The following is a 16,345-nucleotide window of genomic DNA, read 5'->3' as shown; positions in this document are numbered from 1 at the left end:
ATAATTATTAAAATTACCCTGACCCTGTCCTTGTCGTAGTGGGGCTTGGTTAAAGCTTTGCGTAGGCCTAACATATTGATTATTGTACCCTTGAGGTGTGACGTTTTGGTTATTCCGCCAACCGAAGTTGGGATTTTGTCTCCAAGGGGCGTTAGGTTCACTATTAATGGAACAAGCCTGTTCATAGGCTATAGGACAGTGGGAATCGGGATGCTCAGGACTCCAAATGTAAAACTACATGGATTTGAATTTACATTCATGACGGGATTGGCTTTTGTTGTACGTAAATGGCATCTACCTTTTAGTGAGTGATTCGATTAGAGTTTTAAGCTCGAATCGTGTTTAATTTCAAACATACCGGGCGGATGAAGAAGAACTATTGAGCCGGGGATATCATCACTACCCCCAATTATTATTTCGCTTTAGTTTGGTCTTCTAAAATTTATAAGCCTCCGAGGCTCCTTTACTTAAGAAACTACCCCCATTCATAATGTCAAGGACTTCTTTATGGTGATGTTGAAGTCCTTTGAAAAGGCAACGAACTAACGTGTCTTTTGCTAGGTTATGGTGTGGACACTCTATAAGCGGATCGGGTGAACGATTCCAAGCCTCTGAAAATGATTCATGAGGATTTTGTCGAAAGAAATGAATCTTGGAAAGCATCTCATCCGTCTTTAGGGGTGGGTAAAAATGTTCCATAAACAATTTGAACAAGTTTAGCCCACGAAGTCCACGTAATTAGGCTTTGGGCGCTTAATCAAGACGCCGCCTTTATCGGCTAAGGTGAAAGGGAATACCCTTAATTTAATTTGTTCCGCACCAACCGTAGGATGGTGGAATGTTGTTAGGACTTGTTCAATCCTACGATGTCTTTGGTAAGGTTTTTCATGGTCTAAACCATGAAAAACGGGTAACAAATTAAAATATTTGGAGGGATTCTCAAATCCCCGGTGGGTCCGCTAGAACGATGCAAGATTTGGGGCTATCGCTCAAGGCTTTGTAGAAGTCCGAGAGAGGAGTCTCTCTTTCTTCCCCATTATATCGGTGGTGTGTGTGATATAGTAGCTAGAGGTGTAATTTGTGGTATACTAGATAGACTTGTTTATTGATGTTGTTGTGTATTTACGTTAGGTGTTTTGTTCGCCGGACCTTTAATCTCATGCAAGGCTAAGTCGAGCTTAACTAAACATGCAACACTCCAAACAATTTCGATGTACTAGTATAAACCTCTAATGTGAGATGCGAGGTGTGGAAGAAAGGAATACCGATTGCGTCCTTGCTTCGCTTATGAATAGCGTCTTGTAATGCGCGTGTTCGGTGTATATAAGAGAATAAAACACGAAAAACTTGACAACTCGAAGTTCAAGCAAACCGTGGAAACCGGAAATTTCAGCTAAAGAGGCTGGCTATCTATCTTTAAGCGGGCTTCTATGTAAATTCGAAAAGTCCAAAATAACTTAGCGGGTCATGCTCTCTTTGGTGGGCGCTTCGATTGTATTGATCAAATTCCAAGAGAATATAGCTGGTCGCTCTCTTTGTATGCTGGGCGCTTCGATTGTATTTTTCGAATTTTTCCAAAACTGAAACGGCAACCCGGTATGAATCAAACAAGGGTGGGTGGGTGAAATGGGACTTAAAATTACTAATTCTATTATGAAAACAATGCTAAAAGTGCAACTAAGAGCATTTGATAAATGTAAAATGAATAGCCTACATACGAAATGAACGATGAATTCTCAACGTAAGTAAACTAAACTATTTTGATGCTATCTTGTTTATCAAAAATTTCTACTCTCAATCCTATGAGATATAGTGGAGTAGATAAGTTCGTTCCACTCCTAGTGCTCTAGCATGGATGTTTTCTAATCTAACTAGTCGTTTTTAAGTCTATGAGAGTTTTACGAAGGGAATTATACTACGATGCAACTACCCACAAGATGCAACTAGTCGGTTATCAGAATACTAAGGGAATGCTACGTTGATTCTATGATAAGGAGTTAGAGGGGGATTGATTCCACCATAACTCAACTTAATCCACTAACGATTTAATAAATTAAGTAATCCGAATTGAATCGCTTTTAACAATTGGTTATTCCTAATCCCTAATTATACATGGCATTTCTACCAATTCATAACTAGCATGTGAACAATTAAACCCATTCTCATGGTGAACTAATCATTTCTAGAGTGGAATAGAAAATACTGACGATTTCTTCTACGATAATCGAATCAAGCTTTCATCAAGGCTTCACAACCCCCTCTAATGGAGGTTTAGCCTTGAATCATTCATAATCATTTCCATTTATATTAAAACTAAACATAATATAAAGCATTGAAATTTATTTAATTAAACAATAATGAAATCTAATTTAATGACTAAATTGAACTAAGGACATGAATTGAAATTAGATCTAGAATTGGAATTGACAAAATCGAAATGGATAAAGAATACTACTTTATTGATCTAATCAAATGAAGAACAAGATTCAAAGGTTTAATCTAATAAGGGATTTGAAACTAATTAAAGAAAACAATTAAATCTAGATCTAGAAGCTATTTTAATGGATACTTTCTATTCTAAGCTATCTACCCTAATTCTCTACTATTTTATCTACCATTAACAAAGACTTAAGCTTTTGTTCTTATACATTCAGATCCAAAATTCGTGCATGGGCTTGGAGCCAGGGTTTGGGCCAGAGAATCAGGCCCAAAACCCAATTCTTTCAAATCCAAAAGGCCTCTTCAGCTGCAGTTGACTTCCACAGACTTTTCGTCCACTTCTGCTCCTCTGATTGGGTCAAGGCTTGGACCATTACAAAGCTCTTTCCGAGCCGGTCGTTTTGACATAAGGTATGCCCAATTCAGGTCCGAGTCCAAAGAAGGCTTTTCTGGAAGTTCTGGCGACTTTTGCTCCTCAGATCTCGCTAAAGTGGTACATTTCTCGCACATAATGGACTTTGAAGCCCGAAATGCATAAATAAGTGTTAACTCTTACTTATTATTCACATAATTGGTCTAACAGTATGATTATTAAGGGGTTAAAACTACAGTTTTGGGCTCTTATCAGTTACCTGAATGGTGCACTCACCAATTTATGAAAATAAAATGAAGTACACCAACAACAAAGGTCAGTCCTCATAGACAAGGTCTTGTAAAAAGACATCCTCCACAACTGGGGACATTAACTCGTGAAAATGTTTTAATTATTGGTCATTAACTTGAAAGGGACTGTTGTCCTTGAGATTTAACAAGGTGATTGCCCCATAAGGGGTGACTTTAGTAACCATAAAAGGACCAGACCACGGGTTTTTCATTTTCCAGTGAAAATATGCAAATGGGAGTTGTAAATCAAGACCTTTTGACCAACCATAAACTCCTTATGCAAAATTTGTTTATCATGAACACGTTTTATGTTAGCTTTATAATCCTTCGCAAGATCATAAGAATCGCTACGGATTTCTTCAATCTCATTTAATTGCAATTTGCGCTTCACACCTGCCTCATCATAATTGAAGTTAAGGCTTTTTATAGTCCACATAGCATGGTGCTCTAATTCAACGGGCAAGTGACAAGATTTTCCAAACACAAGTCTAAAGGGAGACATACCTATAGGAGTTTTAAAAGCAGTCCGATATGCCCATAAGGCATTAGTAAGACGCTTAGACCAATCTTTCCTATCAAGATTTACTGTTGTTTCTAATATTTTCTTTATTTCCCTATTAAAGACTTCTACCTGGCCACTAGTTTGTGGATGATAAAGAGTTGCCACCTTACGGGTAACTCCGTACTTTTTAACTAAAGAAGCAACAACTCTGTTGCAAAAATGTGTTCCCCCCATTACTGCTGATGGCTTTAGGAATGCCAAACCGACAGAAAATGTATTCCTTAACAAAATACACAACTGTCTTATGGTCATTGCTACGGCAAGCCATGACCTCTATCAATTTGGAAACGTAGTCCACGGTAACAAGAATATAAACAAAACCGTAGGAAATAGGAAAAGGACCCATGAAATAATGCCCCAAACATCAAAAATTTCTACCACCAAAATGGGATTTAAAGGCATTATATTATGTTTAGTAATACGCCCAAGTTGTTGGCAATGAACGCACATTTTACAATGAACTTGGGCATGTTTAAAAAGGGTAGGCCAATAAAAACCACATTGAAGAACTTTAGTAGCCGTTTTCATACTACTAAAATGGCCACCACACTCTTTGTCATGGTAGAAGGATAAAACCTGATAATATTCCCACTGGGGAATACAACGAAATAATCTGATCCGCACAATACTTACAAAGGTAGGGCTCATCCCAGTAGTATAACTTAACTCTGGCTAAAAACTTTTTACGTTCATTTCTTGACCAAATATCAGGAATAATATCGGAAGCTAAATAGTTCACAATGTCGGCATACCATGGTGCAAAAAAAATAGCATAAAGATGCTCATCAGGAAAAGAATAAGGTATGGACTCTGAATTACTATCACTGTTGTTTGTAAGTCTAGATAAGTGATCTGCAACCACATTTTCTACTCCTTGTTTATCCTTAATTTCTAGGGTAAACTCTTGTAGGAGAAGAATCCATCGGATCAATCTCTGTTTAGCATCCTTCTTGGTGAGAATGTACCTAATAGCTGCATGGTCAGTGTAGACTAAGGTCTTAGAACCAACCAAATAAGGGCAGAATTTATCTAAAGCATAAATCATAGCTAAAAATTCCTTTTCAGTAGTAGTGTAATTGCATTGAACATCATTTAAAGTTTTACTAGCATAATAAATTACAGTCGACTTATCATCTAGTTTTTATCCTAACACCGCACCAACAACATAATCGCTAGCATCGCACATAAGCTCGAAAGGTTTAGACCAATTGGGAGGCTGTATAATCGGTGTAGATGTTAAAGTGGCTTTTAAAGTTGCAAAAGTCTGCTTGCAGTCAAAATTGAAATCAAAGGTGATATCCTTTAAAAGTAGATTAGTTAAATGCCTAGCCATTTTCGAAAAATCTTTGATAAAACGCCTATAGAAACCTGCATGGCCTAAAAAGGCTCTAATGCTAGGGTTTTGCATGTGTTATATCAATCCCGTCATAGTCTAGGTTTTTAAACAAGTGAACCTAGTGATGTTTGAGATATTTATATTTCAAATATTCACTTTGTTATTGTTTAGAAATTTGGGCTGTGACATTTTTGGTATCAGAGCCTAGGTTAGCTTAGATTGAGAAAGTCTAAGTGATCCTCGGATGTGGAATATGGGTTATAGTGTTGAGAGTTTTGGATATATGTGAATATTAATGGAAGTTTTGTTTGAACTGTAGATCATGGTTGAGACACGTAATGGTAATACTATTGGACCTGCAGTGAACACTCCAGTACAGTTGTCAGGAGGACAGTTGAATCAGTTGTTGCAGGTTATACAGAATAACCATCCAGTTCAGGGAGATATTTTTGCTAAGCGAAATAAGGAGTTTGGTACTCTTGGTGGGCAGTGATTTACTGGTGTTGGGAATGCGATTGCAGCGGAGTCTTGGATTCAAAGTTGTGAAAATGTATTTGAGCGTATGCAGCTTACTGAGGTTCAGAAGTAGGAGATGGCAGCTCACCAACTTGATGACGCTATTACATTTTGGTGGCGATCTCTCACCCCTAGTTTGGACACTAGAACTTTGACTTGGGAGGACTTCAAGGTTAGATTTGAGAGTAAGTTCATTCCTGAGGCAGTAAAAGAGCAGTTGGCTCAACAGTTCTCTGAGTTGACTCAAGACGGGAAGTCTGTGACGGGGTATGTGACCAAGTTTAATGAGTTATTGAGGTTTGCTCCCTACCTTGTGGATACTGACAAGAAGAAAAACCAAAAGTTCATACGTGGGTTAGAGAGTCACTTGTCCAGCAAGTTGATTCCTTTTGACGGGGACACTTTTGATCGTGTGTTGGACTTGGCATTGAGTTATGAGGAGCAGAATGCAGCCCTAAGAGAGTCGAGGGGGAAGAGGAAGTTTGGTGAGATACCAGTTATTGGTCCTAGGCCTTTTGAGAGCAGACAGCCGAATAGGTTTAGGCCTTATGAAATTGCTCAGAGGGATCCGTTTCAGAGACCACCATCGCAGGGGTTTCAGGGAGGATTTCATCAGTAGGGTGTATTCCGACCCTAGGGAGGATTTGCACAGCAGGGTGGTTATATGTCACCGGGGCAGCCTGGAGTAGACCTCGGGGGGAATCGATGGTAGAGAGGCGTGGTCCCCTTCGTGGTTGAGCTCCCGCTCTTCTTCATCGTAATATCGACAAAGACATTACTTTTACCCGCACCATTCGCCTCGAGCCATAGTTCCTGTTGAAAGGGCTTGCTAGGAGTGTAAGTAGGTGGGTCATTTATCTCGTTATTGCCCTACCAAGCAGGGTAATCAGCAGAACAGAGCACCATCACCAGTCACTCGTGCTAGAGCCTATGTAGCTATGCCAGGACATGGGGATGTTGAAGGTACCTTTAGTTCATCTCAGTTTATATTCAGAGTTTTGTTTGATTCGGGTGCTTCACATTCCTTTATATCTCGTCAGTATGTTGAGAAAGAAAGTTTTAAAACTACCCCTTTATCTAAGCCCTTGTGTGTTGAGACACCGTTAGGAGGTTCTGTTACATTATATGACTAGTGCAAAGGTTTTAAGTTGTGTTTCTTAGACCGTGTCTTTATGGTAGACTTGATCGTTTTGGGGTTTGAGGGTTTCCATTTCATACTTGGTATGGACTGGTTGATGCGTTATCATGTTACCTTGGATTGTGCGAGGAGGGAGGTTATAGTGAATACACCTGGCATGCCGAGGTTGATTCACACCTGTGTTAGTAAGGAGGACTCGGTGATGTCTAGCTTCCTGTGCTCTATAAAGATACCCACGAGGGATATCAGCGATGTGGAAGTAGTAAGAGACTTCGAAGATGCTTTTCAGGAGATTCCAGGGTTGCCACCCAAGAGGGAGGTGGAGTTTCGTATAGACTTGTTACCAGGGACTGCACCAGTTTCAAAGTCGGCTTACCGGTTGGCACCTAAGCTATTGGACGAAATGAAAGTGCAAGTGGAGGAATTACTCGGGAAAGGGGTAAGAGTTTAATGTTTAGTGATTTTGTTTTTTTGGCTTAACCATATCTTTTGAGTATATGGGTTTGAATCTTTTAAGGTGTGTATGACCGGGTTCATACGAATCGAGCAACTTACCATGGGGTGCTTGCTATTTTTGTTTCCAAGAAGGATGGTACTTTGAGGATGTGTATTGACTTGAGGGGATTTGAACGGTGACTATAAAAATAAGTATCCGCCTTCTAGGATTGATGATTTATTGGACGGTTGAAAGGGGCTAAGATATTTTCAAAGTTTGATTTAAATTTGGTTATTATCGGATGGGAGTTGAAGAGAAGATTATTCCTTTGATCGCATTTAGAACTTCGGTATGGGTTGTATGAGTTTTTTCGTGGATGCCTTTTGGGTTGGCGAATGCACTGCATTCTTTATGGACTGATGAATCGTATTTTCAAGCCCTATTTGGATAAATTTGTGATTGTTTTCATTGATGACATTTTAGTGTATTCACAAAACACAGAAGAACATAAGATGCATTTGAAGATAGTGATGTAGACGTTCCGAGAATAGAAGTTGTATGCTAAGTTTAGCAAGTGCCATTTTTGGGAAGAAGAAATTCGTTTCTTGGGACATGTGGTATCTAGTGAAGGGATTGCTGTAGACCTTGAAAAGGTTGCTGCAATGAAAGAATGGAAACAACCAACCACTGTTACAGAGATTAGGAGTTTCTTGGGGTTAGCTAGATATTATCGGAGATTTATTGAGAAGTTCTTGCTTATTGCAGCTCCGCTCACGAAGTTAACTAGGAAGGATGTGAAGTTTGTGTGGACTAATGATTGTGAGAAGGCTTTCTTAGAATTGAAACAGAGGTTGACTACAGCTCCAATTCTAGTAATCCCGACTAGAGGGAAAACTAATGGTTTTTACAGATGCTAGTGGAACTGGTTTGGGTTGTGTGTTAATGCAAGACCAGAAGGTGGTGTCGTATGCTTCACGACAGTTGAAGATACATGAGAGACGTTATTCTACTCATGACCTTGAGTTAGCGGCAGTGGTTTTTGCTTTGAAGGTGTGGAGGCATTTTTTATATGGTGAGAAGTTCGACTTTACACAGATCACAAGAGTTTGAAGTATCTTTATTCACAGAAAGAGTTGAACATGAGACAGCAGAGATGGATGGAGTTCATAAGTAGTTATGACTTCAAGATTCAGTATCACCCAGGCAAGGGCAATGTAGTTGCAGATGGACTTAGTCGATTGCCTGGTGTTTTGACCACTCTTATGGTGCAAGAGTGGAAGAGTTTAGAGACTATAGCAGCTTATGATGTTCGGACTACACCAGATATAGATGAGGGGTATATATGTAGTTTGGAGGTTAGGTCGGTGATTTTCAGTAGAGTGATTGCCATGCAGCATAGAGACCAATTTCTTTTGAGTCGATTAGATGATCTGGTCATTGATATTTTAGATGATTGTCCGTCTGATTGGGCAGTTGATTCTGAGGGAGGATTGAGATTTCATGAGAGATTGTGTGCACCAGATGATGCAGAGTTAAAGAAGGAGATATTATATGAAGCTCATCGGTCTCGGTTTACAATTCATCCTAGAGAAATGAAGATGTACCAAGACTTGAAGAGGACCTTTTGGTGGGAAGGAATGAAAAGAGATGTCGGAGAATATATTTCTCAGTGTTTAACTTGTCAACAGGTTAAGGCAGAACATCAGAGGCCTTCTAGATTATTGCAGCCATTAGAGATACCGATGTGGAAATGGGAGCACATTTCTATGGATTTCATTGATGGCTTGCCTAAGTCTCGGAGAGGTAATGTATCTATTTGGGTTATTGTTAATTGTTTAACGAAGTCTGCTCATTTCATTCCTATTGACGTGCGTAGAAATACAGATAAGTTGGTTTCCTTGTACATTCAGGAAGTGGTCAGGTTACATGGGATTCCAGTGAGTATTGTTTCAGATCGAGATCCTTTGTTCACTTCCGAGTTCTGGAAGGGTTTTCAGTGTGCTATGGGTACTAGTTTGGCGATGAGTACAACTTATCATCCTTAGACAGATGGACAGACATAGAGGGTGAATCAGATATTAGAAGATATGTTACGGTCTTGTGTAATGGATTTTGGTGGAGGATGGGAGGAGCATTTACCTTTGGTGGAGTTTGCATATAATAACAGTTTCCAGTCGAGCATCGATATGGCACCCTTTGAGGCTTTGTATGGGCGTCCATGTCGATCACTTGCTTGTTAGGCAGATGTGGGAGATCGAGTATTACTTGGGCCTGAGATAGTGAGAGAGACATCTGAACATATTAAAGTCATTAGAGAAAGGATTAAGATCGCACAGAGTAGGCAGAAAAGTTATGCAGATTTGAAGAGGAAACGGGTTGAGTTTTCTGTAGGCGACTTTGTGTTTTTGAAGGTTTCCCCTATGAGAGGAGTTATGAGGTTTGGCATGAAAGGAAAGTTGAGTCCATGATATATTGGACCATATGAGATAGTAGCCTCCGTTGGTAGTTTGGCGTACCGTCTTGCTTTGCCACCTAACTTAGCGATGATTCATGATGTCTTCCATGTGTCTATGCTACGGAAATGTGTGAAAGATCCTATAGAGGTTGTTCAGCCAGCAGAGCTAGAGTTGAACGATGATGTAACTTTTACAGTGAGGCCTATCACGATAGTAGATAGGGATGTGAAACACCTTAGGAAGAGGATTGTAAACTTGGTAAAAGTGCAGTGGAGTGAAAGGGAAAATGATGTAACTTGGGAACTTGAAGATAAGATAAGACAGATGCATCCTGAGTTCTTCTCTGACACTCTACCTTGAATCTCGGGACGAGATCCTTTTAAGGTGTGTATATTATAACACCCCATCTTTTTTATTTGTTTTTCCTATAATAATAATAATAATAATAATAATAATAATAATAATAATGATAATAATAATAATAATGATAATAGATAAAAATAATATATGATAACTATCAGCTTAGGGATAAAAGTCCCGTAAGTAATAGATAAGTGTTGTCCTTGTTTTTCCGTGAGTTTTTTTTTTAAAACTAATAAAAAAAGGAGTTTTCTCACGTAGAGTTTTTAGGGAAAAACACAGCGAGAGTTTTAGAAAAAAAGGGAGTTTTACTGGAAAGGTTTTGAACGAGGAAGATCGTCTTTTCGTGCGACAGTCGACGTCAGTATTTTGGGGTTTTTCACTTTCGGAAAGCTATTCGGTTTATAAACAGTGAGTAGTCGGACGATGTTTTTAAATATTTGTTTTCTGCCAATCATATCTGTAATACTGGTTTCTTGTTTTGATTACCTTGTAACTCTGTTAATGGTGCCGACTGTTAGATACCCTTTTGAAATACTACAGTAAATAAAACTATGACGAATGTGAGCATTGAACTGTTGAAGCCTTGACACCGGTTGTTAATGGCGTCGCCATCAGCACCAAACCGTCCTATTATTTGTTGTGTTTGAATTATGTTTTATTTGATTTGTGGTGATGTTGAACTGTTGTGGTCATAATTGGTGATGGTGGTTGTGGTGGGTTTTTAATTGGTTGTTGGTGTCGCGAGATGGGGCTGTTGAAGCTCCGGAGGAGCAGTAAAGGCGTCCAAACAAAACCAAACCGTCTTGAGTTTTGTGTGGTTTGAATTATTGTTTTTGTTTGAATTTTGTTGTGAGATTGTTATTGGGTTGAGGTGGATTGTTGGTGGTTGATTGGGTGCTGGAGAGGGGACGATTGAAGCTTTTACAGAGTGTTAATGGCGTAGGTCGCGACTTTTATAGTATAAGGAAATTATGATTTGTTGGTATAGGTATATGGTTTCTCAAGGAACCAAACCGCTGGGTTCATTGTGGAGATAGATGGCCGGTGGTGGCTGTTGTGGTGGTGGTGGCGCTGGTGAAGTGAGGAAGAAGAAGAAGAAGACACAGTGCTGGTCGTTTCTTTTATTGGGCTTGGATTTGGGCCGAGATGGCTTGTGGTCTTAAGTGTTTAGTTGGGCTTGGAAAGGTTAAGACTTTGGGCCTTAGTCTTTGGGCTTTTGGGTTAGAGGAGTTTAGGGCTGGTTGACTGCTGTTGACTTTTGGCTGGTTGACTTTGACCAGTTGACCCATTTTGACTTTTAACTCGGATTATCATTCGGTCTATTAGGATAGGTCTAGGGCTATTAGCATGCTTGGCTTTAGGCTAAGACCTTTCTATATATACGTGTGTATGTGTATTAACTACTATGTGATATTTCAGTATTTTATGATATGCAACGTTATGACACTTAGATATCAATCTAATTAATAACGCGTAAACCAAAAATACATGAAACATAATACTCCTACGTTCTCTGAAATAATATATGCAATAAAGTTCAATAATGCGTAAACAAATTTACCGCACCTTTTTAGAACTCTCCACGCCTCAAGTTTTGGAAATGAGTTTTATGACTGATGATGTTATATGTTAGGTGAGCATTTATTGAATGTGCCATAAATGGCCCGTTAGCGTTATAAATGGGTATTCATTGAATGTTCCATGAATGACCAGATTGTTTGGACTGCCCTAGAGAGGAACTAAGGTATTCGCCTTGCGGGTTAGTTGTATTCCTTAAGTGTACGGGAATGTAGGGTTGGGTATTCCTTGAATGTGGCGGGAATGACCCAGGGCATTCATTGAATGTGCCATGAATGGCCCGTTAGTGATATGATAGGTATTCCTTGAATGTGGCGGGAATGACCTAAGGTATTCATTGAATGTGCCATGAATGACCTGAGTTTTTGTGCCCAAAGAGGCTGTGAAATATATGTATGAAAGCCCAGAGATGGCTATGATATTGTGGTATTTGGTGGGAGAGAGGCACACAGAAATGTGTGATTTGGTAAATGTGTGGAGTGCAAATCGTGGAGTAGGTACTAAAGGGTGGGTGTATAAGAAAATTAATTGATTAATTGATAAGAGAAATTGATTTGATTATGCGAGTGTGTTTGGGCTTACATTTGAATACCTATAGGATATCTACATATGTTATATAAAATTTCTAACTTTCTTTTGCAGGAGGGTAGGACTTAATAATATTTTGTCGAGGGGACGGGTCTACCCTAATCTGATAGTGGATATCGGTAAGTTTTAGTTCAATTACTTAGTTATTGATAAGAGCCCAAAACTGTAGTTTTAACCCCTTAATAATCATACTTTTAGACCAATTATGTGAATAATAAGTAAGAGTTAATACTGATTACGTGTTTTTATGCATTTCAGGCTTCAAAGTCCATTATGTGCAGAAATGTGCCACTTTAGTGAGATAAAGGAGCAATGGTTGGTTGCTAAGGAGTTCTGTGATTAAAGGCTAAGATTCAAGAAGACAAAGCCTTTCTAAAGCCCGGACAAAGCTGAAAAGTCAAAGTTAACGCGGGCAGAAAAAACACACAAAGTCACCAGAACTTCCGAAGACCATATCTTTGGACTCAGACCTCAGAATTGGGCCTACCTTATGTCAAAACGACCGGCTCGGAAAGAGCTTTCCAATGGTCCAAGCCTTGACCCAATCAGAGGAGCAGAAGTAGACGAAACATCTGTTGTAGCCAACTGCAGCTGAATAGCCCATTTTGGACTAAAGAAATTGGGTTTTGGGCCTGATTCTCTGGCCCAAAACATGGCTCCAAGCCCATGCACGATTTTTGGATCTGAAAGTATAAAAACAAAAGCTTAGCTCTTTGTTAATGGTAGATAGTTAGACCTAGATTAGAATTAGATTAGTTAGCCTCCATTAATGAGTTTTAGAACTTAGTTTTAGAATTTCATTTCTTGTTTTAGATTAATTTCTTGAATCATTGAATATCATTCATTAGATAAATAAAATAGTTATTATTCTTGTCATTTCGATTTTTGTTATTTCAATCTATTAGATCCAGTTTTAATTATTGTTGGTTACCATCTCTTAGTTGTTAATTAGATTTTAATTATTGTTTAATTTAGATTAGAAAATTTCAAATCTTGATATTATGTTTAGTTTAGATTCATATGGAAATGATTGCGGAATGATTCTCGGCTAAACCTCCATTAGAGGGGGTTGAGAAGCCTTGATGAAAGCTTGATTCCGATTATCGTAGAGTCGTCGTAATTTCTATTCCACTCTAGAAACGATTAATTCGCCATGAGAATGGATTTAATCGTTCACATGCTAGTTATGAATTGGTAGAAATGTCATGTGTAATTAGGGATTAGGAAGAACCAATTGTTCTGCGTAGCAGTTCAATTTGGATTACGACGATTAAATTAGTTAGTGAGTTAAGTTGAGTTAAGGTGGAATCAATCCCCCCTAATTCCTTATTATAGAATCAACGTAGTATTTCCGTAGTTGAATCAATTATAGTTTGTACCTTGTGGGTAGTTGCATCGTAGTATAATTCCCCCTCGTAAAACTCTCATTAGACTTAAGACCGATTAGTTAACTAAGAAAACATTCCATGCTAGAGAAATAGGAGTGGAACGAATTTGTTACTCCACTCTATTTCGATAGAATTGAGAGTAGAAAACTTGATAAATATAGACACGTTAAAGTTTTAGTTTACTTACGTTTTGAGTTTTATCGTTCATTTCGTAGGTAAACTATCATTTTTATCTTTTATCAGTTATTAAAACAAGTTATTATAACGAGTTAATAAGATGGGCGGTTGAATATAGACATTCATTTGAAGCGCTTCGTAATTTGTTCTTTGGACTCCCCCAACCGGAAATCGTGTAAAGGCAAATCTTTGATGGCGTTGAGTTCTAATGGGCAGTGGTGCGGTGGTATGATAAGGAATCAAGATGGCGTTGTTCTAGCTTGTTTTAGTGGAAGTGGAGGAATGCAATCGGTGCTCTTTCAAGAACTAAAAGCTATCGATGTTGTCTTGAGAGATGCTTGTCGAGGGATACAAGGAAGAGAGTTGGAAAACTTGATGGCTAAATAAGCCGGAGAAGCCACCTTGGTATTTTGGGATATCCGGAAGCTATTTCAGAAAAAAGACAAGTTACGCTTTGTCTTTGCTCGCATGTGTTTTATCGATTATCTCATCTTAAAACAGGGTAGGTAAACTTTCCATTCATTTTGTTCCATTAGATTTTATTGCAGAGAATTGTAAATGAAGATTGGACAAATGTATGTAAGAAAAGTTAATCAATGTGGAGGTCCGCTTTAACCTGAAACTTAAGAAAAAAAAAAAAAAAAAAAAAAAAAAAAAAGATTTGGCGCCTTGCTTGGGAAGAAACTATGCCGGTTGAAATGATGGAACTACCTGTCTTCCAAGCTGAGAATGATTATATTATGATATATTTATGGTGTTAGTTGGATAAGTAAAGATTGGAAATGTTTATATGTGGTTAGTCTACTCATACCAGCAAATTCCATTTTGCTGACCCATGTTTGCTTTGTTTTGGCAACGTGGGTGTGTTCTTGGGAACATAGGTGGAAGGCAGTGGAACCACGGCGTGTGATTTGGATTCTTGCCTGGAGCAGTCCGTTAGTTCTTTTATTAGGTCTGATTCTTTTTAGAAGGATGTAATAATGTAGTTTACTTTTTTGCATGACATGAGAACAGGGTAGTGAGAAATTTTATTCAGAGAGTTTGTTTGATGTTTTATTTGGATGGAAGATAGTTTAATAAAGTGATGGTGGAAAAATTATGGGGATTGTGCAGTTTAAGTTGATTCTTTTATGATATGGCTGTTAGGGTTTTGCATGTGTTGTATCAACCCTGTCATAGTCTGGGTTTTTAAACAAGTGAACCTAGTGATGTTTGAGATATTTATATTTCAAATATTCACTTTGTTATTGTTTAGAAATTCGGGCTGTGACAAATGTCACGGACAGTCCGTGGTATAGGTAAAGACGTTATCTTATCCAATTTAGCCTTATCTACTTCTTGATAGGGTTATATTTTAAAAACATTACTTTTGTATTAACTCTAATTCTTTATATTTTGAATGAGAATCATATGGGCAAATGTTATGCATATTATATATGTTATTAGTTATATGCATGCGTCTAATACTGAAAAAATGACCATTTAGTACCATGAACTTTGGTGGTTTTATCAATTTGGGCCATGAACTTTTTTTTGAGCAAATTGGGCCATGACCTTTCTTTTTTGTATCAGTTTGGGCCACCGGTGTATTTCCGTTAGAAAATTTGTCTATGTGTACAAACGGCTGCCTATGTGTACAAACGTCTGTTATGTGTGCTGGACTTACCCATGGACCCAATGGGCCCAAATCCAAACTTTTTGGACAGATGGTAAGCCTAGCAGCTTTAATTCTTCAAATATTTCTTCAGCTTGCTCAAGACTTCCAACCTTGCTATACATATTAATAAGTACGGTCAAAGTTATCTGATCACAAGTGAAGCCTCTTTTCTTCATGGCCTGGAAAGTATTTTCAGCATCGTGTAACCGATTTTGCTTAGCATAGCCATCAATCAGTTTGGTGTAGTCATGTATATTGGCTTCAAAAGAATCTTCCAGGAGGGCATATTCTGTTACCTAAGAATGATATAGCATACAAGAATTTTCAACTTAAAAAACACAAACAGTAACCATACTTACAATGACTGCTACGACCAAAAAAGATTTAAATTTTGAAAACTCTATATGCGACGGCAACGCAATTCATGAGGTCTACATCCTTCCCCAAAGTACACACTAAATATTCACAATGCTACTATGCCAAAAATCCATATTAAAATTTCTAACACAACAGAAACAAGCAATGTAGATTTAAATAGAAACATAATCACCTCAAAGACCAATGGGACTTCTAGTTTGGTCATTTCTTTAAGAATCAATAACCAATCAGCTCTACGAGGCTTCATAATCTTCACCCAAGACCTCAATATAGAAGAAAGCGTAACCCCATTCTTTTCAGAATAATCAAAACAAATAATCTGTTTCATGAAAGCCTTATCTCTTTTACTCATTTTTGGAGGGAGTTCGGCAAGGGGCAGTTAATTCAGGGTACTGTTAAACGTTTCAAAACTTTTTGCTTCAAAACTTTCAATCACTGTTTCAAAACTTTTTGCCAAAACTTTCTGTTTCAAAAGATTTTTTTTTTTTTTTTTTTCCCATAACCTTTTCTAATGCTTAGAAGTTAGAACAAGTTTGAAATACTATTCTTTATGACAATGGTTATCCTTAATTATGTAGAGAGTAATTATGGGTTATTAAAATTTCATCTCAAGAATATGGCGAGGAAGATGAACAGTGAAGTTTTTTTGGTTTTGTTGGGCTTGGGCCGA

The 16,345-nt window shown here is 38.2% G+C and overlaps 2 protein-coding genes across 2 annotated transcripts; both read left to right on the top strand.

Annotated features, from left to right (window-relative positions):
• Positions 1-5,592: 5,592 nt before the first annotated feature.
• LOC147497147 (uncharacterized) lies at positions 5,593-6,135 on the top strand. The gene has a single exon (XM_086562778.1). It carries the CDS (start codon positions 5,593-5,595, stop codon positions 6,133-6,135), a length of 543 nt encoding a protein of 180 aa, XP_086418904.1.
• Positions 6,136-6,688: 553 nt separating this feature from the next.
• Positions 6,689-7,105, top strand: LOC147497146 (uncharacterized). Its single transcript, XM_086562777.1, has one exon. It carries the CDS (start codon positions 6,689-6,691, stop codon positions 7,103-7,105), a length of 417 nt encoding a protein of 138 aa, XP_086418903.1.
• The last annotated feature ends 9,240 nt before the right edge of the window (positions 7,106-16,345 follow it).

This window comes from Coptis chinensis, chromosome 5 (genome assembly GCF_015680905.1).
Source record: "Coptis chinensis isolate HL-2020 chromosome 5, ASM1568090v1, whole genome shotgun sequence".
In the NCBI taxonomy this organism is placed as follows: domain Eukaryota; kingdom Viridiplantae; phylum Streptophyta; class Magnoliopsida; order Ranunculales; family Ranunculaceae; genus Coptis; species Coptis chinensis.
Note: the sequence above shows the minus strand (reverse complement) of the source record. Positions and strands in the feature narration are given on the sequence as shown.

Excerpts from the sequence above, each read along its gene's own strand:
- LOC147497147 (XM_086562778.1), top strand. The coding sequence starts at position 5,593 with ATGGCAGCTCACCAACTTGATGACGCTATTACATTTTGGTGGCGATCT.
- LOC147497146 (XM_086562777.1), top strand. The coding sequence starts at position 6,689 with ATGGTAGACTTGATCGTTTTGGGGTTTGAGGGTTTCCATTTCATACTT.